The following is a 23749-nucleotide window of genomic DNA, read 5'->3' on the forward strand; positions in this document are numbered from 1 at the left end:
CGGCTTGACTCAGTGGAGGGTAATCTGAAGAGGGCTTGTCTGCTCTAGGATGGGTTTATATAACACAACGCATCAGTTAGGTGCTTTTATGTAGATATTTTTAACACCGTAAACCTCTTGTTCCCTAAATAATTCATCCACATCAGGAACCAGTAACAGTCTCTTCAAGTAGGTGTTCCTCTGCTCTCTATGCCGGGATGTGGTTCCCCCTCTCAGCAAAAGAGAGATGGAGAGATGGAAAGATAAAGCATTTTGGCAGAGGAGCGATGGTATAATTGCATTACACCTTGGTATAATATGATATCGAGCTATTAAAAGCCTTTTTAAATCTTCACAATCCTATCTTCAGTTTTTTTTCTACTTTAGAGGATTCTTCCATCTCTACCATCTCATTCATTAAAGTCTTATCAGGAGAAGCTGCACGACGCTGAATATAAAGATTAAAGTTGTAAGCGAAAGGCGTTTTGCAAACTGAAAAGCTGCTTTTCACAACGTATTCTCTAGATCTTGTAGTAAACCATTTCCAAATAGGGCTTCAGGATAGCTAGAATCAATATATGCTGCTCTAAAGCGACTAGATCAAGAATGAGGTGATTAAGATTCGGGCGAGTTGGTCAAGCGTTTTGTACAAACGCTGTCCCATGTGAAGCTTGAGCTCACAACCATCAGATTATGTGAAGACATTTATTTTAATTATTTATTTATTTATTTATTTAGAAAATATAAATAATGCATACATAAATATTTTTTAAATTTATATTTTATTTATTTATTTATAATAAAGTATAAATAATACATGCATATAAATAATACATTTTTAGCATTATTTATTTGTTTTTTGCATTTTTACAGTGTAGAAAAGTCAGTATGCAGTCATGGGGGAGAGTTTAAGCTTATGTTTAAGTATTTATTATGTATATTTTATGATGTGTAGGCATTTTGCCTTTTTTAAAAATGCTGACATTCAAGGTCCAACTTGGCAAAATCATAATCACCAAAGATTTTTACGGCGAAAACAGGACAAAGGACATCAACGGATTTATTCATAATACTTATTTATTTATAAGTATTAATAATACTTACGTAATATGTTTTTAGCATTTATATATATTTTAGTCATTTATTGATCTACCATTTTAAAATGTAAATAAATGGCGAAAATGTATAAATAAATAATAAATATTTATTTCTTACATTTCATTCATTTTTATTTTATAAAATATAAATAAATGCACTACATTTTTAAAAATTATTTATTTATTTATTTGCATTTTTACAGTGTAAAAAGGGCTGTCATGAGAGTTTATGTTTGTTCAATATTTATTATTTATATTTTATGATATACAGGCATTATTGCCTTTATTGGTTTTGCTAAAAATGCCGACATTCAGAGTCCTACCTTGCAAAATCATAATCACCAAATATATTTACAGTGAAAGCAGGACAAAGAACATCAAAGATGTTTATTTATTTATTTATTTATTATAAAGTATAAATAATAACTGTTTAGCGTTTATTCATATTTTAGTCATTTATTACTTTATTTATCATTTTAAAATACAAATAATTTTAAGATATAATATTAGAAATAAATATTGAATAATTGGGGAGAGTTTATGTTTGTTCAATACTTATTATTTATATTTTATGATATACAGGCATTATTGCCTTTATTGGTTTTGCTGAAAATGCCGACATTTAAGGTCCTACCTAGCATAATTGTAATCATCAAGATTTTTATGGTGAAAGCAGGACAAAAGACATCAAAAAACATTTATTTATTTATTTACATATAATTAATGCATTTATTGCATTTATTTATATTTTATTTAATTTATTTTTATTGTTTATTTATTTTAAAATATAAATAAATGCTAAAAAATGAACATAAAAAATAAATATTAATTTCTTTATTTGTAGAATTTATTTATATTTGATTTATTTATTTATTTATACATTTTATTTTAATATTTTATTTATTTATAATAAAATATAAATAATATATCTTTATGATGTATACGCATTATTGCCTTTATTAGTTTTGCTGAAAATGCCGACATTCAAGGTCCTACCTTGCAAAATCGTAATCTGTAGAATTTATTTATATTTTTATTGATAATAAAATATAAATAATACATACATATAATACATTTTTAGCATTAATTATTTATTCATTTAAAAAAATATATATGCTAAAATGTATTAATTGTTTTATTTATTTGCATTCTTACAGTGTATAAAAGTCAGTATGCAGTAATGGGGAGGAATGTGTATTTTTTGTTTGTTCAATATTTTTCTAAACTGAATTCAGGCACTATAAATTGTAGCACTTCGTCCCTTCCATCTCAATGACAAAAGTGGCCTTATTTTTCTGAATTTGGCCTATAGCCAGCTCAACAACTGACTACAGCGAACACTCTTCTTGATAAGGGGATTGTTCTTAGGTGGTGCACAGCAATCTATTTGTTTATGAACGCAGTGTATAGGCAAACAGAGCCAGGTTTAGTTTGAAATGTCATTCTCTTTTCCAGCACAATCATTCTCTGCATCTTCAAGACCTTTGCTTTATATTTATTAAACTTTCCTGACTATTTGAATATTATTACCTGATATCAATGCAATGAAGGGGGGGGTTGGTGAAGCTAAGCTTTTTCTCTCCCCCCAACTGGAAACTGCACTGACTGGCAGTTTAAAAATAACCTAATTTATTCTGAATAAGAATAATCAGGTTTCATGCTTTCTGTAAATGAGAAACAGTGGAACCAATGTTTTATTGTAATCACCCACAATCGTCATGGTGATTATGAGGAATCTAAAGGAAGAAATGTTTATTCACACGCCAAAGCGTCTTTCGAAATGACTGGCACTGCGCCAGCATTAATTTGCCGGGTGTATCTGCGCACGCCTGCCCTTCTGAAATACGGGCGATGCAACATCCATTGACATAAGGGGTGGTGATCTCGTGAGGAAATGCAACATATGGCCGTGCATGTATATGCAATAACTTCCGTTTACAGGCTTTTTTTATGTGTTCAGGATACATGCTTCATCTGTTACTTTCAAATGAGTTGTTTTTAAGGCTTACCAAGAAGAATTTATGCCGTTGTCTCATATATTACCATCTATCAAGTAAACCACCTTAAAGGGATAGTACACCCAAAGTTGAAAATTCATTTACTCCCCCTCATGTCTTGTCAAACCTAGTCTGTTTTCGTCACTAAATAAAAAAAATTAAAAAGGTAACTGTGACTTTTTATCTCACAATTCAATACAAACTCGCAATTCTAACTTTAAAGTCAGAATTGCATGATATGAACTCGCAATTGTGAGTTATAAAGTCAGAATTGCGAGGTATAAACTTGAAGCTTTTCTCAGAATTGCAACTTTATATCTCAACATTGTGACTTTTTTCTAAGATTTGCAAGTTTATTTCATGAAAGTGACTTTTTTCTCAAAATTGCGAATTTATATCTCAAAATTGGGACTTTTCTCAAAATTGTGAGTTTATTTCTCGGAACTGACTTTTTTTCTCAGAATTGTGAGATATAAACTTGCAATTATGAGAAATAAAGTCTGAATTGTGAGGTATAAACTTGCAGCTTTGACTTTTTTCTCAGAATTGTGTGATATATACTCATAATTGCAAGTTATAAAGTCAGAATTGCAATTCTGAGAAATAAAGTTGCAATAATAAAGTCAGAACTGCAAGTTTTTTCTCAGTATTGCAACATTATCTCTCAAAATTGTAATTTGTGATGTGACTTTTTTCTCAGAATTGAGACTTTATATTTCAAAATTGTGAGTTTATTTCTTATTACTTTTTCTCAGAATTGCAACTTTGTATCTCAACATTCTGACTTTTTTTCTTTCTCGAAACTGTCTTTTTTTTCTCAGGATTGCAAGTTTGTATCTTAAAACTGTAACACTTTTTCTCAGAATTGCGAGTTAATATCTCAAAATTGTGACTTTTTTCTCAGAATTGCTCGTTTATATCTCAGAATTTTGACTTTTATGTCAATTTCTCGAAACTGACTTTTTTCCTATAATTGCAACATTATATCTCAAAATTGTGACTTTTTTTCTTAGAATTGCAAGTTTATATTTTGAAACTGTAACTTTTTCTCAGAATTGCTAGTTTATATCTCAAAATTGTGAGATTATATCAATATTTTTATTTTTCTTCTTAGAATTGCAAGTTTATTAAGTTTATTTTTAGTTTATTATTAAGTCAGATTTGTGAGATATTGTGAGTCTTTTTTCCCCTCAAAATTAGACTTTATAGCTCTCAATTGCAAGTTTATATCTCACAGTTCTGAGGAAAAAAGTCAGAATTGCGAGATATAAACTTGCACCTGCAAGAAGAAATTTGATAGTTTTTTATATTGCATTTCTGACTTTATTTCTGGCAATTGCATGTGTATATCTCGCAATTCTGACTTTATAACTCGCAATTGCGAGTTTATAGCTTACAATTCTAAGAAATATAAGTCAGAATTGCGAGTTTGTATCTCGCAATTCTGTGAAATAAAAAAAGTCAGATTAAAAAGCAATAACCTTTTTTTATTTATTATTTTATTCAGTGGCGGAAATGGCCTTCCATACAAACCTGTATAACTGACTTTCCTCTGTTGAACACAGAATGTTTTAAAGAATATTTTTGAAGGTTTTTGTCATATTATGAAAGTTTACCAAAAAAAAAAAGTTACCAAAAGGTCATAAAGACTACATCAAATATGGCAACACAAACCTCAAATGCCATGATGTTTGATCACATGACATGCAAGAACCAATGTTTTTATTTATTTTATTTTAGCAATTATGAGTTTATATCACACAATTCTGACTTCTGAGTTTGTATCTCGCAATTTTGTAAAAAAAAAAAAAAAAGTTTTTTTAATTTATTTATTTTATTGTATTATTTAATTTTTTTTAAATGTCTCCTAAGCTCACCGAGGCTGAATTTAATTTATCATAATACACTGAAAACAGCAATATTGTGAAATATTATTACAATTTAAAATAACAGTTTTCTATTACAATACATTCAAAAATGTTATTTATTCCTGGGATGTCAAAGCTGTATTTTCAGCATCATTACTCCAGTCTACAGTGTCACATGATCCTTCAGAAACCATTCTAATATGCTGATTTTCAGTTTAAGAAACATGTCTTATTACTATCAATGTTAAAAACAGTTGTGCTGCTGAATATTTTTGTGCAAATCATTTTCATTTTCTGTCTGGACGAAATGAGGGTAACATAACTTTTTTTTTTCATTATTTTTTCTTAATTAATGTCTGTATTGATTAGATATAACCTTTATCTTTCTCTTCCCAAAGGTGACATCTAACCGCGCTGCCCAGCTCGCGGCGGGCGACTCTTGTCAGAGCCATGGCGGAGCCCTGCTGTCCGATTCCCAGCACCCCTCTGCAGCGTCCGGCCCGGGCCTGTATTACTCCAGCTCTACTCTGCCTGCCCAGCGCGTCAGCTCGCCCCTGAACTCAATGCAGTCCACGGCGGCCAGCGGATCCCCGACTAAACTGCAGCGTCTGGGCTCGGCCTCCGACACACCCGGCTACGCCACCACCCAGCGCCTGCCCTCCTCGTCCTCCTCGGCCTCCCCCAAGCCGTCTCCAGGCAGGCTTGCGAAATCCTATAGCAGCAGCTCACCGATCAATGCGGTGGGCATCGGAGGATCGCCCGGTACTCACGCTTCAGGCTCCCCTCACCGGTTGGCGTCTCCGCCCAATAACGCGTCGCCTATCTATCAGCAGCTGCAGACGGCGGGAGTGTCGTCTTACGCTACGCTTTCACCCACCAAAAGGCTGGTGCACTCGTCTGAGCAGTACAAGATATCCCACGATCTCTACGCCACCGCCACTCTACAGAGACCAGGCAGCCTTGCTGGTGAGTAACAACTCTTGACCCGCCTTTGACTCACCAATTGGGATTTAACAAACATTGTGTGGGTGTTTCGGTGGGGACGTATTTGAAGCGTGAAATACTTTCAGGCACCCAAGAAAACAGTACAAGTCCATTACTTGCTGTAATCTGGGAATGTATTTTCTTTGAAACGCTCAGCTATAATCTCATTTCAAACAGCAGCAGGAAACAAAACAAGTACAGAGAAACTGTGCTAGTTGGTGACTAGCTGGCAGACTGTTTGAAACATGTTTAATTGATTTTGATCAGCTTTGAAGTGAAGGAGCACTGGCAATGACAGCCATTTGAAGCGACTGGAAGCCATTCGTTTTTTACTGAGAGCTGAATTGAACATGAGTGACTGTGCAACAAATTTGAGTTTAACATTTTTTAAGAAAGTGGTAATACAATTTAGCGTCTACCAATGAGAACATAATTCTCTGTCTGATACATTTGGATACTACATACTAAACATACTAACATACTAAAACTGAAATAAAAATAGATTACAGCTAAATGTAGATATAAAAAAAGAAGAAAATAAGCAAATAAAAATAAAATGAAAATAAAAAATAATCAAAAAAAGAAAATATAAAATAGCTCAATTGAATTATTAATTATCTGTATTTACTGGATAATTTGTTACCTGGCTGCCTTAAAATTTTAAGTTCAGTCAACTCAAAAAAAAATATTTAACTTGAAATGTTGTTATGCTAAGTGACACCTTAGATATTTGAGTTGATTCAACTTAAAATTTTAAGACAGCTGGGTTACTTCCCCAGCTTTTAAGTTTAACAAACACAAATATCTTAGTTGTTACTTAGTATAACTTAACATTTCAAGTTGACTAAACTTATTTGAGTTGATTGAACTTAAAATTTTAAGACAAATTATTTTAAGCTGACTCAACAAATTGTGTTTTTTTTTTTTGTTGTTTTTTACAGTGTAGGTATGGGTTTGAGTAAAATGTTTATATTTGCTTTGTTTTATTTTATAAGGGTCTGATAACATTTCTTCCAAAGTTAAAACTTTGGTATTGCCATTTCATTCATAAAAATTACAACATTTTTATTTAAAATTTGGAATAAATATCATCAGTAGTTTACAGAACAAGAAAAACTAAAATTTTACTTAAACGCATAACTATGAATTAAAAATCCAGAGAAACTGAGAATTTTCAAGCGGACTCTTTTTCCATAGCTGTATAAAAAATACTAACACACTAACACTAGGGCCCTATGAAATCCATAAATTTTTTCTTCAAATTCCTTTTTTTTTCTTCTGTTTTAATATTTCTGGATTCCATTTTTTTCCGTTTTGATTTTTCTAGTCTCAGTTTTAATGGTTAAATAAAATTGTATTCATCAAAAAGCATGTCTTATTAATTGAACTCATGAAACTTAAAATATTAAATAACAATTTATTAAATGTTTAATAAAAATGACAATTTTAAGGCCCTATGAAATAAGTTTTATTTTTTCTCAAATTCATTTCTATTTTTGAACAAATACTGTTTTACATACATTTTCTGAATTCTATTTTAATGGTTTATTTAAATATTAATAATCAAAAGCACAGTTTTTTAAAACTAATTTATTATTATTTTATTTATTTTTTATCAGAAATACTGTGTGTATTTACATTTTTTCTGCTGAATAAATTCTGGTACATATTTTTTTCTGGTAAATATTCTTTTAAATATAATATTTTAATAATAATTTTACTATATAATGTAAAAAGTTGTTTCAACTTAAAAAAATCAAGTGTTTGTGCTGCCTGAAAATTTTAAGTTTAGTCAACATGAAATGTTAAGTTGTACTACATGAAAACATGGATATTAGAGTTGAGTAAACTTAAAATTTTAAGGCAGCACGAACACGAAAAGTTGGAAACTTTTTGTTTGTTTTTTACAGTGTAGTAGTAGTACTGTCATTATGTTAAGTAGTATTTCTATCACACTTTCTTCAAGTTAAACCAAACTTTTATTTTGACGAGTTGCTCTGAAGACCTTCAGGTTTCTGTTTGTAAATGATATGACGATTGTTTTTCTCACAAGAATCGGTAAAACTCTCATGAAGTGACTCTCAGATCAATTCTAGAGCGGCAGAATCATTCATTCAGTGATTTGATCAGCACTGATTCATTCAGAAATGAGTGAATCAGTGAATCAGTGAATCATTCATATTCATTCAACTTATTTGTTCAACAACGTTTATTAATTCCAGAAAGACACAAATGAATGTCTTTATGACTGATAGTAAAATTCATTCAACCGATTTGCTCAACAAATCTGAAAAAAATCAAGTGAATGTTTATTCAGAAACACAGATTCATTAACAAAGGAAATGCCACTACTTTTAATCAGAGAAGTGCAACAGTTGATTATGCTTTGACTTTGTTTACATTAACATTACCCTAATTACATTAACCTGATTGGCTGAGAACATTGAATTGAATGAACCAATTAGAGCGCAAATAGAGTTTCATGGCTGAACTAGTCATATATACACATACAGTCATGTGAAAAAGTTAGAACACCCTATTGAATTCCATGGTTTTCTGTATCAGGACATAATAAAAAAAATGATCTGGTCCGTGGCAGGTCTTAAAATTTGGAAAATAAATCTTCAGATAAACATAATCACATGACATATCACACAGTGTCATTATTTATTTAAGACAAAGTGACAAAGTTAGGACACCCTATGCAATTTGTCATGTGTTGTTCTTCATCTGAGGTTTTATTTTTCGAAATTTTAAGACCAGCCAAGGTCCATTTTTTTTTAATGATGTCCTGATACGGAAAACCATGGAATTCAATAGGGTGTCCTAACTTTTTCACATGACTGTATATATAGCTCAATTGCTTCTAAAATTGAGAGAACTTACTATTAAACATCAAAGTCCGAACATCAATGGCTTCTCTGTTATCAGAATGAAATAAATCCCCAATGGACCTGGGTAAATAAACACGACTCTTATGGCAGATAGACAAATCTGATACTCATATTAGTTTTCACATAGAAAGCACCTAGGGAACCACATTTGTTTCCTATGCATGCTTTCTCTGCTGATCCCTACATTCAGCCCCTTAAGTCTAGAGACTTCAACTCTTCCTTTGAAGGAACATAGCACTTTGATATCAAGACTCGTTCTCGCTCCACAGTTAGACATCAAAGAGGTGCTGTAACAATTCATTTATTCAGTTATATACCATACGTGGCTGATATTGTAATTAGTGTTGCTATTTTTGCATTTAACATGTTACTTTTTCCATTATTCTGGTTGAAAATAATCTCAATCAATCTTAGGTCAAAGATGATAGGCTTTGATTACAAAAAACACACATACCTCCTGCTGATGCTTTTAAAGCAAAATGCTTTTAGAGTCCTCAATGTTTTTGGTTTAATAGCTTCATTAATTGCTTTAGCCTGTTAGTTTTCAATTTTCGTTCATCACAGTACACAAAAAAAAAAATCAGTTTATTAATTGATAGCATCCCATTTCGTACATCCAAGGTCATTTGCATTAATTATTTTGTTAAAAGGCACCAATTATAAAAACTGTATAAAATATCTATTTACGATTTTATTTTTAGCATTACTACTCCTGTCTTCAGTGTCACATGATCCTTCAAAAATCATTTGGATATGTTGATTTGATGCTCAACTTTTTTTTTTTTTTTTTTTCTGGATTGATTAATGAAGAAAAACTTCAAAAGAACAGCATTTATTTGAATTAAATATGATTTGTAATGTTAGGGTTATTAATAGTTCGGTTATTATAGTCAACTAAAACTGAAACTGAAACTTAAACCAGAAACAATTTAATTGAATTTAATATCATTTAAATTGAATTACATTTTAAATTAAATCAAATTGAATATTAAGTTTTAAATTAAATTTAAATTAATTTAAAATTAAATTACATTAAATTACATTTTAAATAGTTTAATTGTGGCCAGCTGCAAAGGCAACACTTCTCATTTTAATTTAGTTTAAATTGATGTGCTAAAATACATTTTTAATTTTAAATTTTAAAATAACTTTTAGCTTAAATTAAGTTACATTTTAAATAAAATTGAATATTGAGTTTTGAATTAAATTAAATTACTTTTTAAATTTAATTTTTAATTACATTTTAGCTTAAATTAAATTACATTTGAAATTAAATCAAATTGAATATTAAGTTTTAAATGAAATTTAAATTAATTTAAAATTAAATTACATTAAATAACATTTTAAATGAAATTAAGTAGTTTTTTTGTGGCTAGCTGCAAAGGCAACACTTCTCATTTAAATTTAGTTTAAATTCATGTGCTAAAATACATTTTTAATTTTATATTTTAAGTTAAATTTTAGCTTAAATTGTTACATTTTAAATTAAACTGAATTTTGAGTTTAAAATTTTAAATTAAATTTTCAATTTAATTTTTAATAAAATTTTAGCCTAAATTAAATTACATTTTAAATTAAATTAAATATTAAGTTTTAAATTCAATTTAAATGAATTTAAAATTAAATTACATTAAATAACATTTTAAATTAAATTAAATAGTTTTATTGCGGCTAGCTGCAAAGGCAGCACTTCTCATTTTAATTTAGTTTAAATTGTTGTGCTAAAATAAATTTTGAATTTTAAATTAAATTTTAGCTTAAATTAAATTACAACATAAATTAAATTGAATATTAAGTTTATATTTAAGTATTAAAATTAAATTACATTAAACCACATTTTAAGTTATATTTAATTTAATTTAATTTAAATTACATTAAATTACACTTTATAGTAAAATGTGATTAAATTACAATCACATTTTGATGTGCTAAAATAATTCAAACTAAAACTTGAATAAAAATGGAAATACTAAATAGTTAAAGTATATACTAAATATACTAAAATAACTCTAATATACACTAAAATAACACTGTAATATTAAAATGTTTTAATACCTGAATAAAAGTATTAATTTCTCTTTAAACACCACTCTAAACATAAATCTTCGCAGTTAAAAATAAAACAAGATTATTGGAGTACGTTTTACAAGAAAGTACTATTTTAGTCATTCTTCTTGCCATTTCTTTGTAATTTTTGTGAAATTTAATCAAATTCTGAGTGTAAACTGTAAATCGTACACCAATTTTCATTGTGCATTTCTATGCAAATGATTTTATTTTGAAATCAAGTGATGATGCCTGTTTTAAACAAGCAATGTTTAGAGACGTCCTATGCACTAAAGCCTGAAAACGCAGCCTCATTCGAAGCGGAAGGCTTGTTATCTAAATCACCCGCTTAACAGGCCGATTGTGGGCCTTTGTAAGGTATTGTTGATTAGAGCCCTATATTACCTGCCACATTGTCAGCCCTTCATCAGACCCGCTGAGGGAAACAGTCGCACAATAGGAACCAGCGGGCCGGTGCCAAACTATCGTTCAGCCCGTGCTGAGCCGTCACCAGCTCTCCCGCTTGTCTCTTTGATTAAAGTCCGGCATCCCGTGGCCGTACACCTCCACCGTGGTAGTGGTCTGTACAATGGTAGTGGTCCAGCACGCAAAAAACCAGCCCGGCGCGCTGACCGAAGGCTGATTAGATCTGAAGGCAATTACGCAGTGTAGACGGGAGACTTTGTTTGCGAGGCTTCCCTGATTTCTGGAGGGGATTTGATGCGTTTGGCGAGTCTGTCTTTCGTGATGTAGTATTCAGAGGGTTTGTTGGTGAGGGGCTGATGATGTGTGTCATTACAGCCGGAGGCCGTGTGAGAGAGAATAGTAGAGTTGGACTCTTACTGAGAGTGAAGAAGATGGACTTTAGTGCTTGTCTTACTTCTGCAAAAGCGTAGAAAGGTGGTAAACGGCACACAAACACTGTGTTTTGAGGAAAAACATTATTTTCTCGTCTAACGTGAGTGGTTAAAATGACTCTTGAAGAAGCTTATCACTTCACATGAGCATCAGTGTGAAAGCACTATGAAATACAAGCCTATTTAGAGCGAATCTAATTGTAGAGCTGGAATTTTTTTGCCTTTTTGAAAGTACAGACATAGATGATGTACTCTGTACTTTGCTGTTATTTTTCTTTTACTTTACTCCTCTTGCTTTATCTTTTTTTAATCTAGAGTCGATGTTGCTTTCAAGCTTGGTAGATGATCAGTTTATGATAGTGTTTTTTGTGAATTTTGTATGACAAAATTGCAGTAAGCCACTTGAGGACTCATAAAAGTTTTTTTGTTAAAGTCCATTTCCTTTAGTTCCTTTAGTTCCTTTAGTTGTTCGCTAAATATACAGTATAACTCACTCTCAAATTTAATTGTATATACAGTACATACATACATAGTGGAAATCAGAATTTGTGGACAACCTATAAATATCCTATCCTAAAAGGAGTAGAAGTAAATTAATTGTATTCTGAAGCACAGTACAAAAAAAATGAGATACTTATAGTGCTGGGCAACGAAAATAAAAGTTTTTGTGTACATGATATATGTGTGTGTACTGTGTATATTTATTATGTATATAAAGACACATACAGTGTATATTTTGAAAATATTTACAAGTGTTTACATGTATATATTCATATTCATATAATTTATATTATATAAAAATATATTTAGTATATAAACATATTTTCTTAAAATTCAAAAACAACAATTTACAAATAATTTACCCAAATTTTGAAGGGTTACAGATGTCATAAATTAGTAGGAAGTGTAGAGGCTCTTGCTTTGAATAATTTCAACACATCTGTGGCCACATGACATCAGTAGTTCCTCAGATTGTGCTGGTGTGATATTGGGTCAGTCTTTTCAACTCTCTTCCATAGTTTGGTAACTGTAGTGGGTTTTTTAGCCATAACCTTGTCGGGAGAAATTTTCATTTGGGTTTAGATCAGGAGTCTGGCCCGGCCTTTTCATAATTTCAATGTTCTTAGATTCAAGGATCAGCTTTACCTGTTTTGAAGTGTGATGGGGCATTGTTTTGAATGAAAATTGCAGGCTGATTGAGAGGTTCTTGCAGGGAATGAACTGCATGAAGCTTCTGATAAACATTAGCATTCACCCTGAGGCCAAACTCCTGCTGCAGAAAACATTCCCCAAATCATGAGAAATCCTCCTCCACCTTTCACTGACTTATTTCCGCACTTGGGCTTCAGTCTTTCCACAGTTTGACTCTGAAAAACACCTTCTCAAACATGCCGAGACACATCTTTACCCTATTCAGCACTGAACTGGCAAGCAATTCCAGCTGCAGTGCTGAACCGATTTCCTATTGACAGTCTCCGTGTTATCCTGTCTTCTTGTGTATTTGTCTTACGTGGATGACCAGCCTTTTTAGGGAACTTGAATTAAAGGGTTAATTCACCCTAAAATTTAAATTAGCCAATGATTTACTCACCCTCAAGGCATCCTAGATGTATATCACTTTCAAATGAATCCAACTGAAGTTATTAAAAAAAATATCCTGTCTCTTCCAAGCTTTCTAATGGCAGTGGGTGTTTCCGTTCAGCAGTATAAAAGAAGTCCAATAAAGTGCCCCACACAGCTCCGTGGGATGATTAAAGGACTCCTTTAGTGAATCGATGCGTTTTTTAAGAAAAAACTGTCATACGTGCAAGCTGTTCTGGGTGGATGACGTAGGGCATATGAATAGCGCATGCGCCCCTGATCTCGTGAAAACCAACATTTGTTTACAGGAGCAAAGGAAGCAAAGTTTCCTTACTTTAGCAAAGGAAAACCAGTCTTCCCTTGGTTTATACCGAAATCTTATTTTTCTTTACAAATCCGCGTTTTCTACTTCTAATTCGTGACCGTTGTTTTGTTTTGCTTTCTCCTCTGTGCTTCCGCCTTCATTACTTCTCATGTGCAACGCATATGTTCTACGTCATCCGCCTAGAATGGCTTCCACCTACGACAGGTAGCGCGAGCTGCGTATTATTACATTTTAAATATGGATATTTGTCTTACAAAACACATCGATTTGCTTTATTATGGATGGATGCGCTTTATTGGACCTCTTTTGGACTGTTGAACAGAAACACCCACCCATTGCCATTATAGAGCTTGGAAGAGCCAGGATAATTTCTTAAATAACTCCAATTGGATTCGTCTGAAAGAAGAAAGTCATATACACCTAGGATGCCTTGAGGGTGAGTAAATCGTCGGCTAATTTTAATTCATGGGTGAACAAATCTTTTATTTCAAGTTCCCCAAAAAGGCTGGTCATCCACGTAAGACAAATGCAAGAAAAGACTGCCACTGGGAAATCGGTTCAGCACTGCAGCTGGAATTGCTTGCCATTTTAGTGCTGAACAGTGTAAAGATCTGCCTTGGCATGTTTGAGAAGTTTTTGTTCAGTGTCAAACTGTGGAAAGACTAAAGCCCAAGTGTGTAAAGAAAACGATGAAAAGTGGAGAAGGAAGTGTCATGGTTTGGGGGATGTTTTCTGCAGCAGGAGTTGGGTCTCTTATACAGATACATAGCAGGGTGAATACAAATGTTTATCAGAACCTCCTTCAGAAACATGCAGTTCCTTCACTGCAAGAATCTCCCAATCAGCCTCCAGTTTTTATGCAAGACAATGTCCCTGTCACACTGCAATACGACTAAACCAGTTCCTTGAAGCAAAAACTTTGAAATAATGAAATGACAGGGCCAGAGTCCTGATCTAAACGCAATTGAAAATCTCTGTGAGAAACTAGTCATGTCCTGTGGCCACAGATATGCTGAAATCATTCAAAGCAAGAGCCTCTACGCTTACTACTAATTTATGACATCAGTAACCCTTTAAAATTTTAGTCATAATCTTCTTTCCTGCTACGGTGGTTACTGTTCTCTAATTTTGATCACTGTGTTTTTCACAATGTCAAATTCCTTTGACATTTTGTCAAACATACTAGTATAACGGTGTTCGTATACTGTACCTACAGCAAATATTCCTTCAAATTTTGAGATTAACAAAGTTTTTAGAAAAAGTATTTATCGATTGTACTCTACTTTTGATTTTTTGGCTGGCAATCAATATTCAGTAGCAACTTGATGCATTAACACATTTAAACCGATGTGCGGTCATCTGTAGGTTTGTTGAATTTAAAAACGAACATCCAATCAGATTTTAGAGCAGAAACTATCAGTTTATACTGTGTAATAGAGATCAGTTGACAGGTTTAGCCTGAGCGCTAAGCGCTAACCTAGATACTACATTAGATCCTAAACTCGATCTATCATCCTCATGTTTTAATGACAGCAAACAGAGAACACCATGCACAGTCAATGTTCAGATGCCTGAAGCGCTATTAACACTTCGCCTGTGATTAGACGCTGAAGAGGTGCTTCAGAGCGCTTGTCTAAGTTGTTCCAAATGTGTACCAGATGTACAAACCTATTTATTCAGCCAGCTGTATCAAAGGCTTGTGGATTTCTCTTTTAGATGTAATGTTTCATCATTAGGTGGGTAGGGAGCGTGAGGGCAGATCGAACGTATGTTACACGCGTCTCCTCACAAGTTACAGGAATGGTTTTGCTAGTTTGTATAAAGGTGTCTGTGTAGGAGCCCCTGACCTGTCAGTCCAAATGCTCCACTTGGACAAAGAGTTTAGCCACGAAATTGCCTTGAAAAGCTGTGATTCTCCTGCAGTGAGACGTGCTGCTTTGCTGCTATCACAGGCGCTTGTAATCACTTGGACCTGTTGGCAACATCTGAGACGAGGTGTCTCTATCTGTTGGCCTCTCGGTTTCTGTATGTTCTTACATGTCTATTCTTGTTCTCCTGCTTGTCTGTCAGTCTCTCTATCTGCCCGGTCTGCCATCTGTCCGTCTCTCAGGCTGCCCATGTCTCTCAGCATCTACCCTGTTGAAGAGACCAGCATATGTTGCGTTTTGGATGCTGCTGTTCCCACTAGGATTTTTAACTAGCTTAACCAGCAAGATGTCTGTTTTCAATCAGCTCCACCAGAAAGAAAAGAACAAATATGATGGTCTACCAGGCAGACCAGCAACAAACCAGCCTGAACCAGCATATAAACTGGCTGTAAAGGTCCAAAAGTTTTTTGTTGGACATTTTCACTTGTTAAAAAAATAAATATGACCTTATTTACCCATTTACTAACCGCTTGTGAAACAAAAAACGTTGGATCGGGTTCAGTTTCCTACATTTTCACATCTATAGCAAGCATTTTGCAAGGTGTTTTGACAATTCATACTGTAGCCACCGTACAAGCAAATGGGAAAATCCAGAATGGCATCTGACAAGTTGATCCACTTCGTCTTGCTACACCAATCACTGTATGACAAACAAAGTGTCGAATCAATTGGTTCACAGAAATTGGTGGTCTTCTTTTTAATATGTGGCTCCAGTATCGGTAGCAAAGCATCAAAGTGAGCCACTGACATCTTGAAGTAAACTTTGAATTGCTCTGGATCCTGCAGCTCCTTGATAAGAAGGTGGAAATCTTCTTTCTCTCTGTGTAATGTCAGGATGAGATGGACCCAATGTTTCCTCTTTCTTTTTCTCTTTTAAAGAAAAGAGAGAAAAACTACATCATCCCCACTGCTTAAAGACTCAATTCTGTGTTGTTTTGCAATTTTTTTCACAATGGATTAATACTTGGTTTTATTAATCAGACACGGTGTGCAAGATTTGTGTGCTTGACAAATTTTTAGGATGATGAATGCAAAACATACAAAACTTAAGGACTCAAATTTTCATTGAGATTGCAAGATGCAAGATGGTGGCTCGCGCTAAGTTTACTAAAACTGTGCGACTGGAGGTTGTCCAGATGAAGGCCAAAGAGATGACCCTTTCAGCCATTGCAAGAGAAGTTAGTCATTCCAAATCTGTGATTTCTGAAATATTGCAGGTTCACTAATTCTAATTCATTCAATTTCCCCTAAAAGGCTGGCCGTCCACGTAAGACAGATGTACATGATGACAGGATAATGCAGACTCTCAGTGGAAAATCGGTTCAGCACTGCAGCTGGAATTGCTTGGCAGTTCAGCACTGAACAGAGTAAAGATCTGTCTCTGCATGTTTCAGAGAAGTTTTCAGTTTGCAAGGACCTTAAGTCTTTTTTAGCTGTGTGGCTATTCATTCTTCTTTCTACATTTTTAATGTCAAGGACCTCTGAATGTGAAGACATACTGTCACAAAAAATATTAGGTGTAAAATATGAAAAAGTTAATTTCCAAAATTAAGTAATTGGCTTTTAAATTGTCACATTACTAAAAGCATACCTGTTCAAATATAATTTGGAGAACATTATCTGGGGACCACTTTTCTAAAATAAAAAGACAGCTTTATATTTTCACTTAAGAAGGCCAATTTATACTGTGACAAAAAATATTAAGTATAAAATGTTAATGGTTTGTTAAATGCCTTTTAAATGTTCACAGTACTAAAACAAAACAAAATATAACATTAATATAAAATATGAATATAAAATGTAAAATAAAATAATGTAAAACAAAATCTAAAACCTGTATAAAATATAGAATATAATACTTTGCTAACACTATCAACAGCAGTATGTAAAAAAATGATATACACCTTAGTAATTTCTAAATATTTAACAGTCTGTCATGTTATTAATGTAAATAATTTATATTAAATAAATATGTTATGTTTCATAGTATATAAATACTATATATTGCACAGTATTTATTCATTTATATATAGTTTATCTATAAATATTTATACATAAATATTTATTATATTTATTATAATAATATAAAATATAAAAATCTTTGTATAATAATATAAAGTTGTTATATGTACACACACTGATTTAAAATACTAGAAATTGTATATAATCAGATAGATAGATAGATAGATAGATAGATAGATACATACATACTTTATTGTATGGTTTCTACAAAAAAATACATATATATATATATATATATATATATATATATATATATAGTACAATTTTTTTTTTTTTTTTTTTTTTTTTTTTTTTTTTTTCTTTTTTTTTTTTTTGGTTAAAAAAAAAAACTAAAATTTCAAAGACCCCCAAGAACCCCCGTCATGGCTCCCTAGGGGACCGCAGACACCAGTTTAAAAACCTCTGGGCTTCCCATCAAATGTTGGCGTTATCTACAAAAGTTCATGTCTTATTTTCTGAATCTCGTGTCATTCATCTTTCCTACCTGGTCAGAAGAAAATATAGCTTCTCAGATGATAAAGCAGAGAGAGAGACAGAGAGAGGTTTCAGGGATGGTGGATGCATCCCGATGGATCTCCTCCAACACTAAGGAAATCAGGTTAGGGAAGAGGAGCGTTTGTCTGCCGGACACTGATAAGGTGATTACACACAATGCCCTGTATATCTACAGCTTCTTATTTTCAGAACATTGCATTATGTCCTTCGACGCAACAGAGCACCAGAGCAGATCAGACATTGCAGTAGTTTGAAGATTAACATGCATGTGTGTGTTCTGTTACAGCCGCCTTGAGGTTAGCATCTCTGTTCTGCTGATTGCGTTGCTGTTTAGAGTAGTACATCTCTGTCATTCAGTGGAAACCAATGAGACGAGCTGCCAAGATATAGTGAAACCTCTAGTCCTGAGCTACAACAACTCTTAAGATTGTGTGTCTGTATGTGTGGGTGTATGGCATCCCTATAGGCCGTCGCAAAGCCGGGATATAAAGTGTGTGTGTGAGTGAATGTTGAGTTAGCATTTGCCTTCCTCCTGTGTCTAAGGTTCATAAACATCATCTTAACACTCTCTGGAGATCCCAGCATGCACACGCATGAAGGATTACTAGGGCTGTGCCTATACAATTATATGTGACTCTTGACCACAAAACAAGACATAAGGGTCTTTTTAAATAAAGAGTTTTTTAAATAAATTCTGAATAAATAAGCTTTCCATTGATATATGGTTTGTTAGGATAGGACAATATTTAGCCAACATATAACTATTTGAAAATCTGTAATCTAAAAAAAAAATAAAACAAAAAAATAAAGATATATATGTATATATTTATATGTCCAAATAAAGTTCTTTGCAGTGCATATTACTAATCAGAAATTAAGTTTTGATGTATTTACGGTAGGACATTTGCAAACTATCTTCTTGGAACATAATATTTACTTATCCTAATCATATCCTAATGATTTTTGGCATGAAAGAAAAATCGATAATTTTGACCCATACAATGTATTTTTGGCTATTGCTACAAATATAACCGTGCTACTTATGATTGGTTTTGTGGTCCAGGGTCACATATTTTAATATATTGTGAGGCTTTTTTTAATGTCACTGTATTGAAACAATATTTATATACCGATACTTGTACTTGTATTAAGGTTTTAAAAATTGCATTTAAAAAACCCTATATATATATACTTTTAACAATTTAATATTGTATTATTATAATTATATTATTATTATTATTATTATTATTATTATTATTATTATTTAACATTATTATCAAAAATATGATATATATTTAAATTATATATATATATTTAAATTATATATATATATATATATATATATATATATATATATATATATATATTACTATTATATGTTTATATTTTACATTATTATCAGAAATATGATAAATATTTGTATTTATAGATAAACTATATATAAATTAATAAATATTGTAGAGTATATAGTATTTATATACTATAAAACAGTTTATTTTGTATAACACTGACCTAAAATTATTTAAATAACTACATTTTAACAATTTGATATTATTATTATTGTTATATTTTATATTTAATATTTATAGATAAACTATATTTAAATGAATAAATAGCGTACAATATATGGTGTTTGTATACTATAAAACATGTAAGAGTTTTTTGCATATAACACTCTTACAACTATTTTTATAAATGTGTATATGCACACACATATATAATATAATGTAATAAAATATATATTTAACTAAAATATATGAAATATTTTTACGAGTAATATTGCATTACATATGTAAACTTTAATATTTATTCCATTTTATTTATTTAATGTTTATTCTAATTACTAATTATTATTTTAAAATGTATTCAAATGTAATATAGAACATATAATATAAAATATATAAATATAGCATTATTTAAATTAAAGTTAATATTTTTAAATTATAACAATAATATTAACAATAATAACTAATAATACATGATTAATACATAATATGTGGTTCTTTGGGTATCTAATGAAGTATTTAAATGTGCTGTCTGTTTAATATAATTACTCCTATTTTTAAACAATAATTAGTAAGTATAATTGAATAACACTTTGTATACACTCACACACGCATACACTTATACAGTATGTACGTTATTAAATAATATATAAGATACACACATACTTGTATCTAAAATATACCTCTGGAGTCCTTTTAGACTTCTACCAAGCTTGGATATATAAATATAGTGTGGATCACTATGGATATATGACTTACTGCTGGGTAGCATTTGTCTTCCTCTTGTGGGGGTCAAACGGTTCATAAGCATCATTTTCACAGCCTCCTTTTTGTTTTCCCGGAGATACACTCTAGATCAGGAAGGAAATATTGACTGATTTGCTCTCTGATGCCTTGGACATGTTGTGATTGGCAGATCTAGTGTGATAGCCAACAGTTTATGTGCATTATGGGATCAGCGTAATGATGTGCTTATGCTGCCGTATTGTTGTTCTCATTCATAAGGGACTTAGCTTGCAAGACTTTCTCTTCCAACATCAAATTATCATCGCTAACATGATACTTTGTGATTCTTTCAGGATCTCGAGGTTCGTACAGCAGTCAGCACGCTCACCTGGGCCCCGAACTGAGGCCCCTGCAGTCCCCCGAGCATCACATCGACCCCATATATGAAGACAGAGTCTACCAGAAAGTCCCCATGAGAAGCTTGAGCCAGAGCCAGGGAGAAGCGCTCCCTCCGGGCCACACTGGAACCTACCGGAATAACACGGGTAAAGTTTACCCACAGTCTCTCTCTCTCTCTCTGTGTGCATGAGCGCTGAAGTGTGTTAATCCCCAAGTTACCAACCTCCAGGATTTCTGCTAGAGAGCCAAATCCTTAGAGAGCATTTATCCAAATCGGACACGGTTCTTGCTCACAGCCGAGTGGTGACCTCATTAGAATTAATCGCAGTTAGAGCACAACGCACAATATGTGTTAGTGTGTGTGTTTTGACTTAGAGGGTTTCACTTGTCTTACCATATCACATTAAAACACCTCAGCAGTCTTTTTCAATTAGCACATTGTTCATCTTATCTTGATTTTAGGTCAGGTATAGTGTGTTAATCTCATCAGTCGTGCCAGTTTTGGTGCTGCTATTTTTAGTCCATTACAACTCAATGAGAAAGTGTAGTAGTGTGAATTCAGGCTCGATTACGAAGACTGTGCCAATACAGTCATATTGATATATCACCAGAAATTTTCTTTATACACTTTAGCAATACTTTAGATCCATTTTATTGTTATTTATTTATTTATTTAATGAAGGACAATATGTAGTAATAGTACATACGACATGTAAAAATATTTAGCCAAATTGTATCATTGTAATTTTTCTATAGTTCATCAATAATTAGATCCTGGCATATATATATATATATAGTATAACATTTTATTAATTATTTTAATAATTATTAATTATTTTATTATATATATATATATATATATATATATATATATATATATGTGTGTGTGTGTGTGTGTATGTGTATATACACTGCTGAATTATTGAAAATGTTTTATATATTATGTTATTATATTCTACAGTATTTATTAATTTTATTCAGTTTATTTATAAATTTGTATACATAAATATTTATAATTTATTCTAATAATACTTATATAATAATATAAAATTTAAAAAATATATACATACATATATAATACTCTTAGGATAAATATGATATATATAATATATACTAATTCAATACTTCTTTAATGAGCAATATATGTAAAATATGGTTATGTGTACATGTAAGTGTATTAATTATTGTATTATTGTATTAATGTATGTATTAAGTATTAATTTGTTTAATATAAAATTAAATAGTTTTTCTTTTTTATTTATTTAATATTTATTCTAAATATTATATATTCCAATTTAAAAATAATTACTAATAATATATTATTTGTATATTAAAATGTTAATTATTCATACAAAAAATATATATATATTGTTTTTGTGTGTGACATGGCTCTCATGGTACTGAGCAAGAGGAATATTTGCGAATTGAATGCAGCTAAGTAATGCAAAGTAATTCAGATTTTTAGTAGCAAAATTATTTTATCAAATGATTGCAGTTGTAGTGTTGACAGTATAAGTTTCTGTGCATTTGAAAAAATAGAATTTGAAAATTTAAAATCAACACCCTAGAATGGCAGCGATCCAATCAGAATCAGAACTGAATACATGTGTGAGTGTGAAGGGAATGCAGTGTGAGTGTGGAATGATGCAGCGTGACAGGGTCTCACAGCAGCCCTGGAGCAAAATGTTACAGTGTTGACTCTCACCTGGCTTAGTTGTGCTGATAAAATCTATACGGTGTGTTTTAATTGGGGTCTGCGGTGGTAATTTCCTGCGCTTGCTGCAGTCTTGCAGTGACCTTTGAGAAGTGGAGCTTATAATGTACCTCAGGGACTTTATTCCTTTTCAAAATTGTTGCCTCTGCCTAATGGTACGGCAGCATCAGCAGACTGTTGGAAATTATGCTCTGTCTCTTCTGGCTTTCTTGGCTCTGAGCTCTCACATATCACAGTCCTTTTATTTTCTCACCCTCAAGATGTTACCGTGCTTTAAAGGGAAAATTGAGAGCATTGGCTTGCTTAGATAAACAAAACAAGGGAAGTGTCTTATTCCCCTTGAATAGAGCTAAAATACAATTAAACAGGTAAATGAAGCAATTAAATCTGTGTCATTGCAGTGGTTTTCTGTCTGAAGCTAAAGGTCAACTGAAGCTAAAGTGGCCGTCTGTTACATGACTCAAACTCAAGCTATTTACACACTTAAGGAACTGAATTTAAGCCGTTATATAATCCTGCCTGAGCACTTGTATTAAAAATTCTGATTCATAATGTGTAAGCTTCCAGTGTTGAGTTGTGGCTCTTGTGCTCATTACTGCTGTAGTGTTTTCATTACAGTCTGTGTTACTAATTGAGCTCCATGTCTTCAGCTGGAGACCTCAGATGTACTATGAAACATGCCTCACTATGCAACCGTATTCACACTTGGAAAACAGCTTGGAAATGGCTGTATACCAATTAAAATATGAATGTAGGAATATGAGGACCCCAAAAGTCTTTGAATGTCTTGACACTGCATAAAACTTCAGCTAAAACAGCTTTTCAGAACCTGTTTGATCTCTGCCAGGGATGTTTGTGAACTGCATGTCAAATGTAGCTTTGCCACCTGTGAACTGCACATTGACTCTCTGTTGCATTTTGCAAAGCCTTTGTTATTTTAGTTACTTTGAGGCTGAATGTGTTGACATTATAGATATTACACAAAATTCATAGTTCGGGGTCCAGGAAATGCATGAGTGACCTTGTTTTGATTGATTTATCAATTGATTGATTGATTGATTGAATGGATGAACGTATGGACAGATAGATGGATGAATGGATGGATGGATTGACTGACTGACTGATTGGATGGATGGATGGACAGATGGATCCATGGATGGACTGACTGACTGACTGATGGATGGTTGGATGGATTAACTGACTGACTGACTGACTGATTGGATGGATGGACGGACGGATGGACGGATAGATGGTTGGAAGAATGGATGGATGGATGGATGGATGGATGGATGGATGGATGGATGGATGGATGGATGGATGGACTGCCTAACT

General features: G+C 32.3%; 1 protein-coding gene across 1 annotated transcript in view; it reads left to right on the forward strand.

Annotated features, from left to right (window-relative positions):
* Positions 1 to 23749, forward strand: part of ctnnd2a (catenin (cadherin-associated protein), delta 2a) — a 394266-nt gene that overhangs the window by 193279 nt on the left and 177238 nt on the right. The window contains 2 exon segments of the mRNA XM_051098760.1: positions 5340 to 5907; positions 20658 to 20849. Coding sequence (XP_050954717.1) covers positions 5340 to 5907; positions 20658 to 20849 — 760 coding nt within the window.

The sequence above is a fragment of the Labeo rohita genome, chromosome 24, assembly GCF_022985175.1.
Source record: "Labeo rohita strain BAU-BD-2019 chromosome 24, IGBB_LRoh.1.0, whole genome shotgun sequence".
NCBI lineage: Eukaryota > Metazoa > Chordata > Actinopteri > Cypriniformes > Cyprinidae > Labeo > Labeo rohita.